General features: G+C 35.1%; 1 protein-coding gene across 1 annotated transcript; it reads right to left on the bottom strand.

The window, feature by feature from the left end:
- Positions 1-4,858: 4,858 nt before the first annotated feature.
- On the bottom strand, positions 4,859-13,609 carry LOC119067046 (SET domain-containing protein SmydA-8-like). The gene is made up of 5 exons (XM_037169789.1): positions 13,171-13,609; positions 11,527-11,853; positions 11,339-11,460; positions 11,174-11,278; positions 4,859-5,555 (listed from the first exon to the last, which is right to left on the bottom strand). The coding sequence occupies exons 1-5, from the start codon at positions 13,509-13,511 to the stop codon at positions 4,960-4,962; spliced, it is 1,491 nt and encodes a 496-aa protein (XP_037025684.1). The 5' UTR covers positions 13,512-13,609; the 3' UTR covers positions 4,859-4,959.
- Positions 13,610-17,909: the final 4,300 nt, after the last annotated feature.

Here is a 17,909-nt window from a genome sequence, read left to right as displayed (position 1 = left end):
CCTCTTCAGCGCCCTGGGCTTCGTATTACAGCTACCATTTCCAGCACCCCATTTCTTATTCCCAGCGCCCTTGGCTTAGCACATAGGCTAAGCCGGCACTGTCGTTAACAGCTGTGAAGGTAGGTCAGACCTCCCACTGAATTTTTCGGACAATTTTCATTAAAATTTCAGACATTTTCTACGAAGATTTCGGACTAATAGTGCGCTTGGGTATGGGTAATTGGTGGGCATAATTTGATAATCGATAGCAAATTCAATCGGACGCGATGATTTTTATTTGAGTCGTTGTTTCTAACGTGATTTGAAGGGTCGCATCATTGGTCGATGTATGCGCCGAGGTGCGCTTTGTGAATTCGAATAATGAAACTTTTGGATTACAGCGAATGAAAATTTTGAATCGCAGCGCAAAGTTTTAAGAAACGATGTGGCAATTAAGTTCACTGGACGGATTTATAAAAAGTGGGGTGCACTGGGGTGCACTGGGGTGCATTTATCAAAAGTGTGGTGCACTGATAGGGGACTGGGGTGCACTTTTCCTCCGACTTTGTATGTTAAAAAAGGCTCTGGAAGGACATATCTTTGCGGCAACGTATCTCAATTGGTCGATTTAATTCTTGTAAGTTATTTTTAATCGACCTTAAAAATCATTCTAAGCAAACAATTGTTCTACGGCTACTATAAAATGTTCATATTTCTTTTTATATAACTGTGAAGCCACCTACATCAAATTTCGGAATGGCCGAGAAAATAAACTATTTGAGAAATTCTTACGATTGACGGTGTGGTTGTTCTAGCTACCGCGTCATTCAGACAAATTTTTTTCACTACGAACTACAGTAGTCACAATTTTGACGACTGTAGAATGAGTAAAAGTGGGTGTCGAGGCATACCATAGAACATTTTTTTGCGTATACTACTTTTTCATTATTTTCATTATACGGTACTCGTCAACGTAACCCCACTTTAATTTTCGTTAACTTGTCATTAACAATCAATTGACGTTAACTGCGTGCTAATTCATTCGACATGTCTGACAGCTGGGATTGTGTCTGACGTTTACAAGGTCATGAGTATGATGTGTGTTTTACGTCAATCTGCGATCTTTAGTCTGAGGTTTTCATTTCAAAGCACGGTTTGAGATCGTCGGAAAAATAATAGACTACCTGCAAAATCATGACATCACTTTAAAACATTCTTGAATGAAATTTAATGTAAAAATAAACAACATTTACCATTACACATTCTCAAAATATCCATTCGGTTCTTTTTAAATTAATTAGGAAAATTATTTTAAGAGGAAAGTCTGACGTCAGACTAGTGCGATCGTTTATATATAATACATACACTCATACTCTGGTAAAACACCTGTGACGTCACTAGTTGTTCGATTATTTACGTACCAACATAAAAAAACGAAAATATTAAAAAACTCTGATGTAAACAACTCCTAATAATGAAAATTATGACGTAAACGATTAAAAAAAATTGAACTGCTGATTCAAAATACCTACTAATTAGTGAAAAGCAGGATAGATGATTTTTATTTATTGTAAATTAATTTTTTTTTAGAAAAGATCGCTTTTTTACTGGCTGCGTAATTATTGTGAGCAGTCTTTTTTTGCGCATTTTCCTTTATTAAACACCTTTAATTATTTATTGCAAAACTAATTAACGTAATTGAGCGAGCAAAATTTATATTCATGGGTTGTAGAACCTGAATAATCCGAACAAAATAGTTTTGGAAACTCATGTAGGTAGTCTATTGACGTATTGTACTGGTGTCAAAGACTTACAACAATAACTTAAGGTTATGAGCTTTTTTAAATTGGGAAGTTTGGTCTCTCCTAGCTCACCATAAGGTAATCGTTTTCGCGGATATGTTCGAGAAAACAGTTATTTATACAACCGATTGATAAATGCTTTTTTAGGCACTAGATGTGTGACTAGTGTGACAATACATATCGTGTGCCTAAAAAAACATTTATCATCGAGTTGTATACAACTACAACTTTTTTTGCAATAAAGACAACGAAAAGTTCTACTTTTCGTCACTTGTTATGAAAATGATAAAAACATTTTGTAAAAGGGAAATATCACCTTGTGACTCACGCAGGTCACTTTGTGAATGACGCCGGTGCGAAATTCTTCTACACCGTAGAATAATCTTATGTTGCATTTCGTATAGATCAAGTCCGAGCAACTGTAAACCCGAACACTGACAGCTATACTGTCATATATAGAAAACCCTAAACTCAACTCTGTGAAATTATTGAGGTGCCGTTTAATTTTGTGTTTAGTCCGGATCAACAAAAACGTTAAATTTAAAAGATTTCCAGTGCATAAAATGTGAGATCATAAATGTTCAAGCTTATTATTTTACAAGAAAACAATGAGAAAGATTCAAACATTTGTTTCTATTTTCAAACTAGAACCTTGGAATAACCTTGGACTTGATCTAGAAGCTCATTTACACGAGTAGATTCGGATTGAATTAGGACAGTATACAGTGTTTAAGCAGAGACAATATAACTGATCTCGGGGTATAGCTGTCAAAATAAAGTGATCCAAATGAATTTGAATATTTGGTGGCATTTTGTCAATTTGTCAAAATAATATCGAATTTTGTTATGTTCTGGTTATGTTGTATGTTGTGTTAATAAATAAAAATAATTAATTAACAAAATAATAAAATAGAAATAATTACGATGCCAGCTTATTGTTGTGTAATTGGTTGTAAATCGAAAGGATATGATACAGGCCGAACCTATTCCTCATTTTAAATGCTAAACAATCGAAAAGCACATTTTTTGGCGCTGTCACAAGCCAGACAAAATGCGTGGTTTCGGGCAATAAATCGCTCCATTTTTTTTGCTAGTCACTTAAAACATGCCAGGGTTTGTGACGTGCATTTCATTAAGGGTATTTCACTGTGATCAGCTTTAGCTTTTGCATCAAATCTTACAAATTGAGTTGGGTATTACAGGAAAGTCGTGCAAATTATCAGAATAATCCGGACTGGGCTCCAACGCTTCATTTGGGATTTGACGTGGACGTTGCAACATCCAATGGTGGAAATGAAAACTGTACAGATGACCGAAAACGAAAAGCAAACACAAACATTTCTTCATACTACGGCTGAGATTGAAACTCAAACTGATGGTACAATTACGGGCGTGTCGTCTGATATCGTGAAAACATTTTGTGGGTGCTGTGCAGAAAACTAAAAAATTCGTGTATTGGCCTAGCCGTGATGCAATTCAAAAAACCACGCCTTCGAGCTTCAAGCGGTGTTTCGGCAACTTAATTACTTTAGTAATTGATTGTTTGGAAATTTTCATTGAAAAGCCTGCCGTCCAAAAAACTTTGACACAAATTTATTCCAAGTACAAACACGCATATACTGTGAAGTATCTAATTGGAATCACACCATATGGGGTTTATAGCATTCATTTCGGAAGGCTATGGAGGCAGATGTAGTGATAAATTTGTTACAGAGCATTGCGATTTTTTAAACAAGAGGAACTTAAATGGAGAGGAGTTGAGCTTAACATTCCTGCATTTACCAAAGGAAAATCACAGTTACACACTAGAGATATCGATTTTGTAAAATCAGAAAAAAAATCAGAGTAAAAGCACCCACTAAATTTTTTGCGCGTTTTCATATCATTTTGACAGCTATACCCCGAGATCAGTTTGGACCAGAATTTCTACTTAAACACCGTATATGCGAATTTCTGCTTGTAAGCTCTATACACTCCACAGGCTGTCTGGGCTTACATACGAAAAATGTCACTGGAAAACTGGTTTGATTTCGGCAGAATCCCAAGTTCGTAAATAATCGTAGATAAGTAACTTTATCACTACCGCTGCAGGCGGGACCTAGTTTTTACTTTATTCAAAGAAAGAAAAAATCGAACAAATTGTGAAAAAGGATTTTATACAAAAAGAGATTTCACAATATATACAATCATAATTCAATACGAATTGACAATATGCATGCTGTCATTGCTCTGCACATTACTATTTTCAATGTTAATTCATAAATTTTGTATCCAAATAAATAAATGAAAGATTATGAGTGTGTCAAGGCTATAACAAACCTAAACACAGTTTCCACTTTACGCATAACCAATTTCTATTTTACAGTGCCCTTTTACCAATGTGTGCAAAAAAAAAGAGGAAAGAGAAAAAGTTGTAAAAATCATTGATTTTTGCATATGCTTTCACAAAAACATCTAAAGTCATTCAAAACAACAAACATGAAGTAGTTGTATGTTTGTTAATACTATTTCACTTAACTGTGATTGTAAAGAAGCCCCTATACGGTCATAATCGCATTATTGGTTAAACAATCACTGACCCAAAAAAAAACCATTTGACAACACAATATCGGCTCAAGATCCTTTGAAGTAGTCTATAGAAATATGCGGCATATTGGTGTTTTCACACATTTTTCAGAGCTCACTTTAAAGGATAGAATTTTTGGTGTGATATGACAGTTTTGTGTAGCATTTTTGTTCTATAAAATTAATATCATTCGATTTTCTTTTTTATTTCTGCTCCTTCAAGTATATAAATGGTCGTATGTGCGTTTCAAGTAACTGTTATATTATTCATCATATCTTCGGAAACCTCCTACTTTTCATTGTAACCAATTTAAGGTTAGAATATCGAAAAGAATACAACTGGAAAAATAATAAATTCGGTTCACGCTTTTATGTGAATTATATTCGAGTGATTGATTCCAATAGAACACAGAGGTGACACGATATCTACCTGAGCGGTTTCTTTGCGGTATATTTCGGTGACATAAAAAAAAACTTGGAAAAAATAAAAGGTCCTGAAAATATTGCATCGATTTAAATTTTATTTACGACATAAGTAATTGATTTCGGCATGGTTTTCAGCGACTTTTGTTCGCATTTCAATGCGAATAACATCATTTATTTCTAAATACAATTATTTTTTCTGTGGAAATTCATTTACAACCTCCCGTAGATATTTTAATGTATTAGCAGCCACATAAACAACTTTATTTTCGTTACTAGACACATCTTCTCTTTGCAAAATGGTGATGCATTCAACCAGCAAATCAATGCTTGTTGTAAAGATGTCTCGTAGCTGTTCATCGTTTATTAAACCCTTTTCAAAGGCCATTTTTCCATGTAGAAATATTGGTGCATGCAATTCGTACAGCAGCATCGCTCGAATTCTAGTTTCTCCTGGATGTAATTCGCTTAACAGACTTAAAACGTGATGACATAAATCGATTTTGTACTTCAATTGAATATCGGACAATTCATTTAACTGATAGCCGGGTGTACGGCCAAGCATTTTAATCAGATTTTGTCGCAAATCGATTTGAATAAAATGGTTTCGATGCAATATATGCTTGAACTTTTTCAATAAATGTTCACATTTTGCAATGCCTTCAGGAGTAAATAGCGCTTGTTCAACATCGTTCGCTTCACTCTGTAGAACTGAGAGTGTTTGACATGCTGAAAAACTTAAAATCATGTTTGGGCATTGCATGCATTTCCATGGTGCATTTTTATCTAAAAGGAATGTAAAAAAAAATTAAAAAATTTTTAATCGCATTTTTCTTAATGTGACGAAAGCTGTGGGTGGATGTCTTGTTAAAAGAAAACACTTGATGCAGCAGGGAAATAACATACGTTGAGCAGATAACTATGATCAATTAAAGTAGACAATAAGGTCTGACTACAGTTTGAATTCCTATCGATTCCTCGAATCGATTACTATCTATTAGGTAATCTCGATAACCTCAAGATTTGAATTTAAACCTTTGCGCCCAACGTTTTTTAGCATGATTTTTAATATTAAAATTATCACAGTTTCTGCGGTTATGCAATTTTATCTGTCGAATCAAAGCACTGTCAGTGCGTTCGTCGAATTTAAATTTATGCCAAATATTTTAATATGTTAACAGCCAGTTTATGTATGAGGGATTCTTTTGAAAAACAGCCTACCGAAATCGGACGCATTTTCCAGTGGATTTTTTTATATGTGACTAGAAAGGACTTCGACCCTAGAACCCAAAACTACTTTCAAAAAAATTCTTCGAAGCTTTTGTGACTGGTGATTGGTGAAAGGTGATCAAAAACCGAAAACTTGCACTTTTCTTACCAAAATTTCTCCGGGTACACGAGCCGTACATGGTCGTGTGGGGTGTTATTAGAAAGGTAATCACATGTACTATTGAGCCAAATAGAGACTCATTGGTTTTAAAATTAATCGACATTGAAATATGTGCAGTTGAAGTTTTCAACCGAAAACTTGCACTTTTCTTACCAATATTTCTCCAGTTACACGAGCCGTACATGGTGGTGTGGGGTATCATTTGAAAGGTAATTTTATGTGCTTTTGGGCCAAATAGGGTCTTATGGGGGTTTAAAAGCATCTACGATGAAATATGAGAAGTTGAAATGTTTAAGTGCCCATATTTCATCGCATTGTTCAAATGTTACAATTTTGCATTCTACGCGCAAAAGTCCATGTTCAAATGAATGCAAAATTGTAACATTTGAACATGGACTTTTGCGCGTAGTACGAAAATTGTTACATTTCAAATGGACTTTTGCGCGTACGATGCAAAATTGTTAAATTTGAACATGGACTTTTGCGCGTAGAATGGAAATTGTTAAATTTGAACATGGACTTTTGCGCGTAGAATGCAAAATTCTAACATTTGAACATGGACTTTTGCGCGTAGAATGCAAAATTGTAACATTTGAACAATGCGATGAAATATGGGCACTTAAACATTTCAACTTCTCATATTTCATCGTAGATGCTTTCAAACCCCCATAAGACCCTATTTAACCCAAAAGCACATACAATTATCTTTCAAATGATACCTTGAATGATACCCCACACCACCATGTACAGCTCGTGTAACTAGAAAAATATTGGTAAGAAAAGTGCAAGTTTTCTGTTGAAAACTTCAACTGCACATATTTCAGTGTGGATTAATTTTAAAACCAATGAGTCTCTATTCGGCTCAATAGTACATGTGATTACCTTTCTAATGACACCCCACACTACCCTGTACGGCTCGTGTACCCGGAGAAATTTTGGTAAGAAGCAAATTTTCGGCTTTCGATCACCTTTCACCAGCCATAAAAGCTTCGAAGAATTTTTTTGAGAGTGGTTTTGGCTTCTAGGGTCGAAGTCCTTTCTAGGTACCTATAAAAAGTTCCACTAGAAAACACGCCCGATTTCGGTAGGCTGTTTTTCAAAATAATCCCTCGTATGTGCTTTCAAGGCTGTATACTTTGGGGAGGTCACGCAGATGCAGATACGCGGGTTACACACCACGTTTCATACAAAAAATTCACCACGCCATACAAATTCAATTTTGGTGAATTTGTTTGTATGGAAAAGGTGTGTTCCCGCGTATCTAATAAAATGGCGATCTGCGTGACCTCCCCAAAGTATACAGCCTTGTGTGCTTTAGCCACGTTATGGCCTTTATTGGGAAAAGGGTGAAAAGAGTGTCAAAAACTAATAAAACGTAAGTGTACCACTCGGCAGATTCTTTGGTGAAAAAAGGAGTAAATAATAATGTTGAAACTGGCAATTAGAAGAGGAATTCGAAATACTGAAGAAAATTACTACAGTCCACGACATCTCGATTGTCTCACATCTTATGATTTCCACGTTTTCAATAAATTCCACACATTCCACACAGCTCATACTCTGTATGATCCGCTGTGGTTGCCAAGGTTGTATATTATTAGGAGGCTGGGCCAACACCCTTTTTTCGTGGTGTCATTAAATCAAAAATAACTGGTTGCTACTGTGTTGCTGTTGCCTTTCAAATTAGTTGAACTCTTCGCTGGGCATTAACGCGAAAAAATAAGTGATCGCTGCGAAGAATTCACCTAAATACAAATTCAGTTTCATTTTTGATTTTGTCGATCGTCATCATTGACGTACATATGTTAAGTTCTCATTAACTAATGTGCGTGTCCAAGCACTAGGTAGCGTCAATCAAAATTCTAAAAAGACATGCTTTCTAGCATTTGACTTGTTCACGAAGACAGTAAACCAATTAAGACGAGGTTTTTTGTCTACTAAAATGTTTGTATTGAAGCTATAGAAGCACTAACTGCACTCATCGTATTTTAATGCCAGCTGCTTTTATGAGTGTCTTAACCTGTTCTTTCAGAACCTATTCGTCAACTAAAATTTACAAGTCAAAAGTGGACATTGTTGAGTTTAAATTAGACAAAATATTAATCATAAGTAACCAACACACATCTACCAAAATGACGATCGGCTGTACCTCGACCGTTTTGAGATCTGTATCCTTGGCACATGACATATGTCAAATTCTTTTCATAATATTTTCATTGTGCATTTGTCCAAGGCTGTATACTTTGGGGAGGTCACGCAGATGCAGATACGCGGGTTACACACCACGTTACATACAAAAAATTCACCACGCCATACAAGTTCAATTTTGGTGAATTTATTTGTATGGAAAAGGTGTGTTCCCGCGTATCTAATAAAATGGCGATCTGCATGACCTCCCCAAAGTATACAGCCTTGCATTTGTCAACAGATTCCAAATTGACATTTTTTGTATTTATTTAGCTTTTTGCCAGTTTCAATCGAGTTTTGCCTTTATTTACTACTCTAAATTTTGTGTATAATCAATTTCGGAAAACGTTACACTCATTCGATGAGTAAATTTAAATATTTTTGGCCTTTAGTCTTAATAGTTATGCTACGGGATTGTTAGAAAATTTATATATTTTGGGTCATCAGAAACGCATAACAATTTGTATACAGAAATTCTTAAGTGTTGTCCTATTTGGAGCTGTTTTTCTCCAGTTTATCTTGGCATCGAGAATCTCAAAGATTTCGTGAATTTATCGGATCTTATATACAGCACTCAGACTTTTATATTCTAAGTGAATAATGCTTGTGGCACAATTCAAATTGACCAGAATTTTAGGGGATCTCTATCTCTGAAGAATTTCATCATTTCGAATGTAAACCTTAATCTAAACCTGAAGATTTGACGGACTTTTCATATTAAGCAGAGACAATTGAGATGTCGTGAACTGTAAAACCTGACATTTTTTCATGCAAATCTGAGTGATTTCATAAATTATGCGATAAATGGCACTTTCGTGTATTTATGTTGCTATGACTTACGACAACTATGAATGATTAACTTTCACAGCTATGAAAACCGATTCCAAGTCTCATCAACTTGAGTAAACTTGCTAGTCTAGTTTTATAATCTTTCCTTTTCAGGTGGAACACGATTTGCGAGACCACGAAATGGATCAAACAAGTCCTGGTCCATTTACTCAGGTTAGCACTTCTAGAACCAATGAACCAACTTTAGTTATTTTTCCGCCCTAATCGATATGTGGTACTCGTTAATTTTCCGTCCAAATAGCTGAGTAAAAAGTTTAGTTTATGGATGAGTTAAGTCTATTCAGTGTCTTATCTCTCCACACTGCCATCGGATGTAACCAACCAATTTTCCAGTGGGATTCCTATATTATGTTCATTACTGATATTTCCAGTCTCAAATCAAATCAAACTGGCTTAAACGATCATAAAAAATATTTTTATTCGCGTTTTGTATGATGATGTACGGAAAAATAGGAAAATTTGTGAAATTGACCTACACTTGAGACTTCTTTTCCACAAAAACCAATGAAAATAAATAATTCTTGGGTATAAACCAATAAAATCTCATTTATAGCCAATTTCAGTTCATTTTCAGCAATATTGTAGAACGAAACATCCGAAAATTTTGTATGAAATTTTCTTCGAGTCGGCCATTTTTCGGTGTGCAAGCAAATTTTCGACATGCTGCTTATAAAATGTTCAGAATAGTCCAACGATGATTTTTTCATGAAATTTTTTATTTCTTGTGTTTAAGTGGTTTTGGATACTTTGGAGTATCTAGAATGAGGTAAAAATAAATTTGAAACAAAAAAATCAGAAACTCAGATTTTGGTAGAACAACCAAAAAAATGCTTGCACTTAGCCTCAATTTTTTCGGTTTCTATCACTTTTCTCAAAATGCTCAAGTGGGATCGAGTGCGACTTTTGGGATATTGTATAGGTCCCTAAGGACCACCGAATCCCGAAAAGTTTACTTGTTACTAATTTTTGCAAGCTCCTCCATGCAAAAAAATCTAATGTGCCCATTTTACAATATGGTATTACACTCGCGGAATTTTGAGAACCGCCACATTTTCTGTTTCGTGGTTTACTGGTTTTTATTTTGCATGTGTTTTTATATGGAGAAATCAGAAACTCAAGTAAAACACAGAAACAGAAAATGTGTCGGTTTTCAAAATTCCGCGAGTGTAATACCATATTGTAAAATGGGCACATTAGATTTTTTTGCATGGAGGAGCAGATTTGAGTATTCAAAGACCATCGATTTGTTTGAATAGAAACACGATCTAAGAGAAATCATAGATGTAGAACAATACTCAGACTCAAAATAAATTTACATTTTTCCGTCCGCGAATTCTTCCTACGAAATCTAAGTTTCCTACTATTAAAATGCTATCTGCAAAAAATGTAAGAAACTTAACATGCAAAAATATGTAGCTGTGGAAAAAATCATTCAAATTTCAAATCTTTTAATGCGCCGGGTAATTAAACGCATCCTTTACTATCTGACAGATTGCAATTTTGAAATGTCTCGAAATACTAAAAACTGTGCATTTCATTTTTGAACAAACAGTATCGACTTTTTTTTATCGAAAATTATCAAAAAAAAACATCGATAATCGATAATTATTGATATTTTGATAATTATCAAGATATCGATAATTCGATATATCGATATTTCGGTCCGAAAATCCGATATTTATCGATATATTCCGATATATCGGTATATTATCATGAATTTTCAGATAAATATCAAAATATCGATTTTTTGATAATTATCGAATTTCGATAATTTGATAATTATCAATAATTATCAAATTATCGATAACGATATGATTAATCGATTATCGATCATTTCTTTCGATTGATATTATCGATAATTTTGAACGTCTCGCATCCCTAGAAAATACGATATTTTTCACACAGGTTAGAAACAAAGAAACTCAGTTTAAAAAGGACCTTCTATTGAAGTATTGTCTGAATACCCTGAATAGTCTACCTAGCGGATTGGTCGAAGCGATATATCCATCGTCGCATTTCGTACATTTCATTGAACTGAAATTCGTTCCCAGTTCTGTTGGATCGATGCATCTAGCGCATTCACCTAAGGAGAATTCTTGATGAGAACCTTTTCTGCAATTAATAGCTGTAAATTTCTACTTACAAGTAAAATATTTGCCTTTGTTTAAGTGATCTTGTCTCGAAAGTGTACCTGCCATGGTGTAGGTGTAACACGTAGTGAGCGCTTCGCCTTTTTCGATGCTCACTGAAGCCCGAACAGTGATTCTAAAAATAGGTTGTAAAAAAAACTTTTTAGAGAAAAAAACAAATCTTTCTCCAAATCTTTGGTACCTGTAGCTATCAGATGCCAAAATACTATGGCAAGTGTTCGGGACACATGAATGTGACATTACCGCCGCTTTCGGGAAAATGCAGTGTATCTCATGCCCGTAAATAGTTCGGGCCTCAAACGAATTGACTTCAATGATTCCACAAATGCGCTGTATCATATCAGCAGAAAATCGATTTTTCAATTTGCACGGACCATGAAGATACCCGACAATATTATTTTGATCGACATTCCACTGTGGTGAATTTCGTCGAGCCTGGTCATGGTGTTCCATTAATGATATCTCTGTCTCCCATTGCTCAGGATTTAATTCGATTTTCAGCAAAAAACTGTAACAAAAATTTAATGTGTCTTGAGGCGAAGGAGAGGAATGCATCCCATTCGCCTCAACAAAAAATGTTCCAGCAATACGGCACAGTATTTTGTTGTTTTTCTACCAGAAAATGCAAATACCGGTTTTGAGCAAGACATCTCGACCACTGAAATGACTCATTTTCTGGACGCAAGACAACAAAGTCATTTTCAGGTTTAACGAACGATATGAACCTGGACTGGACTGACATCTGCCACATTCTTTTTTACATAGAAATGATAGCGGGTGGCTGCGCTGACCCCACACGTTGAATAGGGAATCGAACCAGTATTTTGCAAACTCAATGTGGCTTGCTTCCTTCATGTAAGATCTATAAATTGCATTGATAAAACATTGACCTTGACCTGTTTTTAGAGTAATAATCACAAAATGAATTTGATGTTCCAACCTGCAATTGGACACGTGTTTTCTGTGAAGCGATTGGTGTTTGTCGTTGAATATTGCTGTGTAAAGATTACTCACAAATCAGATCTACGAATTTCCATAACAAAATATGGGTTGCTTTTAGCGTTAGCGGTGGAAATTGGGGTTGACGGTAAATTACAGTCGAAAAAGCTAGCGTTCCCTAATATCGGAAAAAGAAATCTTAATGGCTATTTTTACCGTTTTTCCTTTTAATCTTGTTTCTGTGGGGTTAGTTCACCACCACCACCACTTGGTACCTGGTTTTTAAATATAGTGGTGCATAATTAGTATTAGAAAAAGAGAGGAAAAAGCTGGGGCGACGAAAGTAGTGCTTGTTTGTTAAGATGGTGAAGTTGCTGTAGAAATTTGTTTAATTGAAATTTATGTGGTGTTTGATGAAAAGTAAAAATATGCATTGATTGAAGAACATTTGCTTTCTCGTCAGAATCTTATTTTCCAAGTACGACAGTTTTAAGGTTTTGAAAAAAAAAATTATGAAAATTATATTAAAGTTTTCTCTTGATGGGATCGGATAATAGAAAACTGAAAATGACAACAAGCAATGCCTACATTTTTTGGAAGAAATTTTATTTAAATCATGTCCGCACGTTGTGTCATTTTTTTGTTGATAAAACTTTTGCGTTGTGCAGAATGCGTCACCCTCAGCGATATCAGTTATTTTGTAAGTAGAAGCAAGGACTTGCGTCACACTTTCAGCCTTCAGTGTTTTTTGTCGGATTTCGATTGCTCTTTAGTCTGCATTTTTACCGTGTAGCAAATTAACAAATTCGCGATGTCCGGCAGAGAAAGATATTTGGGATGCGAATTAAAAGACTGTATTTGAAAATTCAGAAAATAAAATACTCACCGCAATGGTGTTATACAGTCCAGTTGAAAGCAGACTTCATTTTCGGTTTCAATTAAGTTATAAAATTCAACCGAATTTTTCACGAAAACTTCACATTCTAAATTATGAATTTGTTCATCAACACAATTACCGCACAATGGCCACTTGCACTTTACGCATTTTGGTACTTTTGCAGTATTGAAAGGAGAACAACAAACCAGACAAACAATTTTCGAATTGTTTTTCGGGCCAAAAACAAAAGCATACTCATCGAAAAGAATTTCGCCAGCCGAAACATTTTCATCGATAATTGCATAGCGCCCCAATTTCGTATTTTCACTTAATTTTATTGATTTATTCATTTTACCGAGCTATTAAATTACCAAACAACACTTGTGAACTTATCATATACATTAAATTATCGTCATGCAAAACTAATGATTTTTTTTAGCACACTGAATATTGCTTTCTCTCTAGAAAACTATTTCATTCGACTCAACTGAAAAGTCAAACATTTTGTAAATAGAACAAAATATATTTTTATAATTTCAAATATTGTGTGTTTTAAATGTATGCGAGAATTTTACGGTATTAGTCGGGCCTGGTTATAAGACGATAGTAATTAATTTAAAGATTAGTGATGTTTTCAACGAGAAAAAAATAAATGAATAAGACCAGTTCTTCACGACAAAGATCTGAAACCTTTAAAAAAATATTGTTTTGCACTATCACTGATAAATTCAATTTCTATTCGTTTTAAATTACTCATGCGGTAATGGAAGACTGGACTATTGCTACATCTATTTCTAAACATGACTAGGGATAATCGGTAATTTAAAATAATATCTTCTCTGAAATGTGTTACTCTTATGGAAAATTAGATTACACTCGTGTTTTTTCTTGTCCCAAGAGGTGCGTGATACATAGGTAAATGATGAACGATAATGTGGGTCTATATTTTCGGAAAATGCCCATGACCGAGCTCATGTACACGAAAGTTTGAATATGCCCATGGGCAGTTCACTCAACTCTAATATATTCGCTTCTTCTTCTTTTTCAGCCTGTTTCTATCCACTGCTGGATGTAGGCCTCTCCAACTTCTTTCCATTTCGTACGATCCATTGCCATTTGCTGCCAGTTTGTACCTGCAATATATTCGCTACTCCAGGAAAATGCTTAGAATGGGGACCAGGGCCTATTTTCGATAATTTGAATACTCACAATTCAACAAAAATTATTTAATTGTGATTATCTAAAATGGATCCTGGTGCAGACACAAGAACAATCGAAAAACAAATGTACCTCTGATAGGCATTGCTAATAGGAATTCTATTTTATGTTATTTACGTTGTACGGTGGTGGAAATCTGAAAATAAGCAATTTTTTGGGTTCTGTTTGTGGGTTGTTAATAATTGATTCAGCAATCGGCGAGGGTGCTAGATACGTTCATATAAGAGAGCTTAAAAGAGACCATCATATTTTTGCCAATAATTCTTTTATTAGTTGAGGGAGATTTTTTGATTCTGTCGTCATCGAGAACGGACGTGTTTGTACATCGCTCTTTCACAATTTTTCTTTTCTGTGATCAATTCGAAATAATTTTAAATTTTATTTGTTCACTACAGTCATTAACATTCTATACGACCGTCTTTTTCTAAATCTCTTATTTTTTTTAGTTCACTTTGTTCCACACATTCCACATCCTCTTTTGCATATAATTTGGAACTAAATGTCTGTATACAACTGATTCAGTTCATGTGGCCAGGTATTGAGGGATTGCACAGCATGTGTGTTTAATCGATTTTATGTGTTTTAATCAGTTCAACAAAATTCTTAGAGCTCGATGCTGTACGCAATTAATGCATTTTTAAAGAAAAATTGTAATTTTGTTTTCTGTGTAAATTGATAATTGTTTCAGCTTTGTATGTACAAAGATTTTTTTTTTTGCAAAATCAAATATTCATATACTAACTTCATCGTTACTTTGAATCGTTATATTGAGTAATAAATTGAAATTTATAACAATATTTAGATCTTTTCGATATTTAGACATTAAATGAATTCGAAAAGTTGATATTTGTTAGACCCGTACGAAGTACTGGGGTCTTATAGGTTTACGCATACGTTTGTAACACGTAGAATTGGACTCCCTGAGTAAGGGGCAACCTATTGTAGTTGTCTAGAGATGCCAAATCAGCGAAAAAAAATGTCCGTCTGTCCGTCTGTCTGCACGATAACTTGAGTAAAACGCATCCGATTTTGAAAATTCTTTATTTTCCCGTTTGGTAATGTCAAAAGACAGGCTAAGTTCGAAGATGAGTGATTTTGGATCGAGCCCTCCCGAGCTGTGGCCCAATAAGTGCTTTACGGTTTTTCGAAGATATCTCCGGACATTTAAACATTACACTTGTAAGTGATACGTCAAATAAATAGTATGTTGTGTTACAAGTATTGTAATGTTGATTTTTTCAGCACTAGCAGCGAGTAAGGAAAATTGGGTCGTGTGCTGAAAAAATCTCATTACAATACGTGTAACACATTATGCTTTGTGCCAACCGAGAATTGAAATAGACAAATGCACAAAAATTCAGAATTTTCATTGTAAACAATCACTCTTCGAATTTGATCGATCACGTTGCTTTGCATTTTTTTAAAACGAATGCTGTAATAACTCATACGAATTTCATTTCAACACTGGTTTGAGTGTTGTAATAAGCCATGAAAACGGGTGTTGTAATTTTGGACATTTCAATCTAGTTATCGATATTGAAATCCGTCGTATTTCAATTCTCGGTGGCACAAAGGTATTTACAATACCGATCGACAAAAAAAAAGTTTATTGAAATCGGATGACCGTCTCGTGAGTTAGAGCCCTTGGTGTGAAACAGGCACAGGGCGGCAGGCATTTTTTGCTTGTAGGTCGGCCAAATTTGAACATATTTCGTCTGTTTTCACTTTATTAGATAGGTATTGACCGTACCAATCAGGGAAAAAAAGTTTATGAAATTATGTTCACCGGAGCGTGAGCTAGGTCTCTTGGAGTGAGCTCTTATCTGGCTACTCGGCCGTACAGTGAACGTGGAGTATTTTGTCAATATCTCGAGTAAATTTTGACCGAATTTCATGATTTTTTTTGTTTGAAAGGTATTAACGAATGTAAAGCGTCGGTAAAATTTCCGGTCTCCTAACAAAATGGCTGCCGGTGGCCATATTGGATTTTAATAAAAGTGATATATCTTGGGAAAAATGGTACTTAGAGAGTTTCTGTTAACATGGAAATAATTTGTTATGTGTGTGGGGTGTTTCAGGCATTCCATATATGGACATCTATATATATATCTATATTCACCTATATCAAGTCCACTACCAAAAATGTTTTAACAAAATTTTTTTGAGGACGGCGGAGCATATTTACAGCAACTTTTTGACTTCTCCCCCTTAACTCCAACGACCCTCAAACTAGGATATCTGGAATCTTGGAATCCATACGAGTTCAACGAGCTATCACACGTTACTGCAGCTTCAAAATTGGCCGAGATATTGAACTTCGAAATATTGATGTTTGTTTGAAAATAAGCAAAATTTCGTTTTTTCAGATAACTCAAATTGGCTACGTTAGTTAGTTAGTTAGTTAGTTAGTTAGTTAGTTCCTATGAAAAAGGACGATTTCGTAACTCCTAAACGTTTCTTACGATTTTCCTGAAATTTTGGTTATAGGTTAATCTAGGTCCCTAGATCAAAGTAAGATTTTAAAAAATGGGGGTATGCAAGCGTTTTTGGGAGCTAGGACTCCCGGAAGTTTCCATACAATGCCATGTAACAGCGTGTTTTGTGTGTGTGTGTGTGTCAGAAGTAATTTTTTTTTTCAGCTAGTAATTATGAATGTTGGAAAAAGTGCTTTGATAGATTTAGGTTATTTTCGACATGAGTGAGGTGTTCCAAGGTTGGTTCCTAAATTTTGGGATGAGAGATGATTCCTCTCGTACTTCCTAACTTCCATCGGATTTTTCGATGGATTTGGGTTATTTTCGGTATAAGTGAGGTGTTCCAATGTTGGTTCCTAAATTTTGGGATGAGATATGATTCCTCTGGTACTTCCTAACTTCCATCGGATTTTTCGATGGATTTGGGTTATTTTCGATATAAGTGAGGTGTTCCAAGGTTGGTTCCTAAATTTTGGGATGAGAGATGATTCCTCTGGTACTTCCTAACTTCCATCGGATTTTTCGATGGATTTGGGTTATTTTCGATATAAGTGAGGTGTTCCAATGTTGGTTCCTAAATTTTGGGATGAGAGATGATTACTCTGGTACTTCCTAACTTCCATCGGATTTTTCGATGGATTTGAGTTATTTTCGATATAAGCGAGGTGTTCCAATGTTGGTTCCTAAATTTTGGGATGAGAGATGATTCCTCTGGTACTTCATAACTTCCATCGGTTTTTTTGATGGATTTGGGTTATTTTCGATATAAGTGAAGTGTTCCGAGGTTGGTTCCTAAATTTTGGGATGAGAGATGATTTCTCTGGCATTTCCTAACTTCCATCGGATTTTTCGATGGATTTGGGTTATTTTCGATATAAGTGAGGTGTTCCAAGGTTGGTTCCTAAATTTTGGGATGAGAGATGATTCCTCTGGCACTTCTTAACTTCCATCGGTTTTTTCGATGGATTTGTGTTATTTTCGATATAAGTGAGGTGCTCCGAGGTTGGTTCCTAAATTTTGGGATGAAAGATCATTCCTCTGGCACTTCTTAACTTC

The sequence above is a fragment of the Bradysia coprophila genome (assembly GCF_014529535.1).
Source record: "Bradysia coprophila strain Holo2 chromosome X unlocalized genomic scaffold, BU_Bcop_v1 contig_117, whole genome shotgun sequence".
NCBI classification, from domain to species: Eukaryota; Metazoa; Arthropoda; class Insecta; order Diptera; family Sciaridae; genus Bradysia; species Bradysia coprophila.
Note: the sequence above shows the minus strand (reverse complement) of the source record. Positions and strands in the feature narration are given on the sequence as shown.